General features: G+C 37.2%; 1 protein-coding gene across 1 annotated transcript in view; it reads right to left on the reverse strand.

The window, feature by feature from the left end:
* LOC107585310 (serine/threonine-protein kinase OSR1-like) overlaps window positions 1-1,105 on the reverse strand; it is an 11,820-nt gene extending 10,715 nt beyond the window's left edge. Inside the window, exon 1 of the mRNA XM_016272284.1 lies at window positions 857-1,105. Coding sequence (XP_016127770.1) covers window positions 857-926 — 70 coding nt within the window. The 5' untranslated portion in view covers window positions 927-1,105. The remainder of the gene's footprint in view (window positions 1-856) is intronic.
* Between the last annotated feature and the right edge of the window lie 354 nt (window positions 1,106-1,459).

The raw sequence follows: 1,459 nt of genomic DNA on the forward strand, positions 1-1,459 counted from the left end.
CCTCATTAAAACACTGTTGTCATTATGTAAACAAACTGTCAATTAAAATATTACATGAATTCATTTATTGTAGTTATGATCAGGACTGATGTTGGAAAAACTCAAAGTGTGGACATTTTTTTAATATATAATATTTTTATGACACTGCTGTTTTTGTCCTCTAATGGCCTCTGTGTAGCGTTTTTTAAAATGACACATAAGGGTTAAAAAATATTATAGAATGTTTATTATATGGTCCCCTAATGCTAACTCAGATGGCTGAATTAGATGTAAAAATTGAGTCATGTTTTAATATGTATTCATTTCAGATTATACTACACTTTCTTTTATTCATGTTTCTCTTTCCTTCAGCTTAATGACAACTTCCCTCGCTGAAAGACCAAATGCAAATGTCCCAGAACAATAAAACCAGCTCTGGTTATGCGTTTAGAAGTTAACTAGCTAGTTAAAGTGTTCTTGTAATGCGTCAAACTTTCATCTAAACGACAAACTATCTGCAAGAACGTTATATGAAGCAGCTTGTCACCAAACTAGCCAGCAAGTTGTCAAATGTAATGGTTCTTTAACCACCAAGCGCGCCATATGTCATATATAAATCACGATGAAATCCCCAAAGCAATCAGTAAATCAGCCATTGTCCGCAAAGCATTACAGTCTGCTGGCATGTCGGGTGGCTAGTTAGCATGGCTAACACAGACTGAACATCTTACAGTCGCGATGACTCAATTACTGATGGAGATCTGAAATAACACAGACCATCTGGGCCCCAGAGATCATGACACAGATGTCTTAATCTCCGTTATGCTATCATTGATGTGATGTGATCTGGATGCTGGTGTGTGATGGTTTAGCTCACCGATCACCTCCAGTAGCTCATAGTCATCCTTGTCGATAGACCAGGATTGAGAGCTCGGGTCTTCGGACATGACTGCAGTCAGATCGCGTCAGCCGCACGATCGATAGAAAACGGACGATCGGGATTTAGGCTCGATGTATTTATGCTGATCTTGCCGAACGCTCTCAGTCTCAACAGCCAAACTTTGCCAAAAGAGATGGTGATCCCGCCTTGGGCGGAAAACGCTCTTCTCTTCCTCGTGTCAAAATCTTGGAGGCGACCAAAATTATGCCACGTTACGCCACCTACCGGTTATGACGCAGAGTCAGCGGGGAGAACAGCTCCTCAGTCACTCTGTCAATATTACAAACGTTATAGCTACTGTTGTACTTCACATGATTCCTTGTATGTAACTATTGTAACTTTTTACTGTACTGTAAAGCAAAAAATAATGCTACAGTAAAAAAAGAGTTACTTGGTTAAATGTGATTTACCTTTATGGTGAAAAAATATTTGTAAATATTTAAAACATTTTATACTATACTGTTCTATTAGAAGTAAAATAAAAAAATTAGTAAAAAGTAAAAGAAATTAAAATGTACACAGTATATATATATATATATA

The sequence above is a fragment of the Sinocyclocheilus grahami genome, unplaced genomic scaffold, assembly GCF_001515645.1.
Source record: "Sinocyclocheilus grahami isolate Dianchi unplaced genomic scaffold, SAMN03320097.WGS_v1.1 scaffold5.1, whole genome shotgun sequence".
NCBI classification, from domain to species: domain Eukaryota; kingdom Metazoa; phylum Chordata; class Actinopteri; order Cypriniformes; family Cyprinidae; genus Sinocyclocheilus; species Sinocyclocheilus grahami.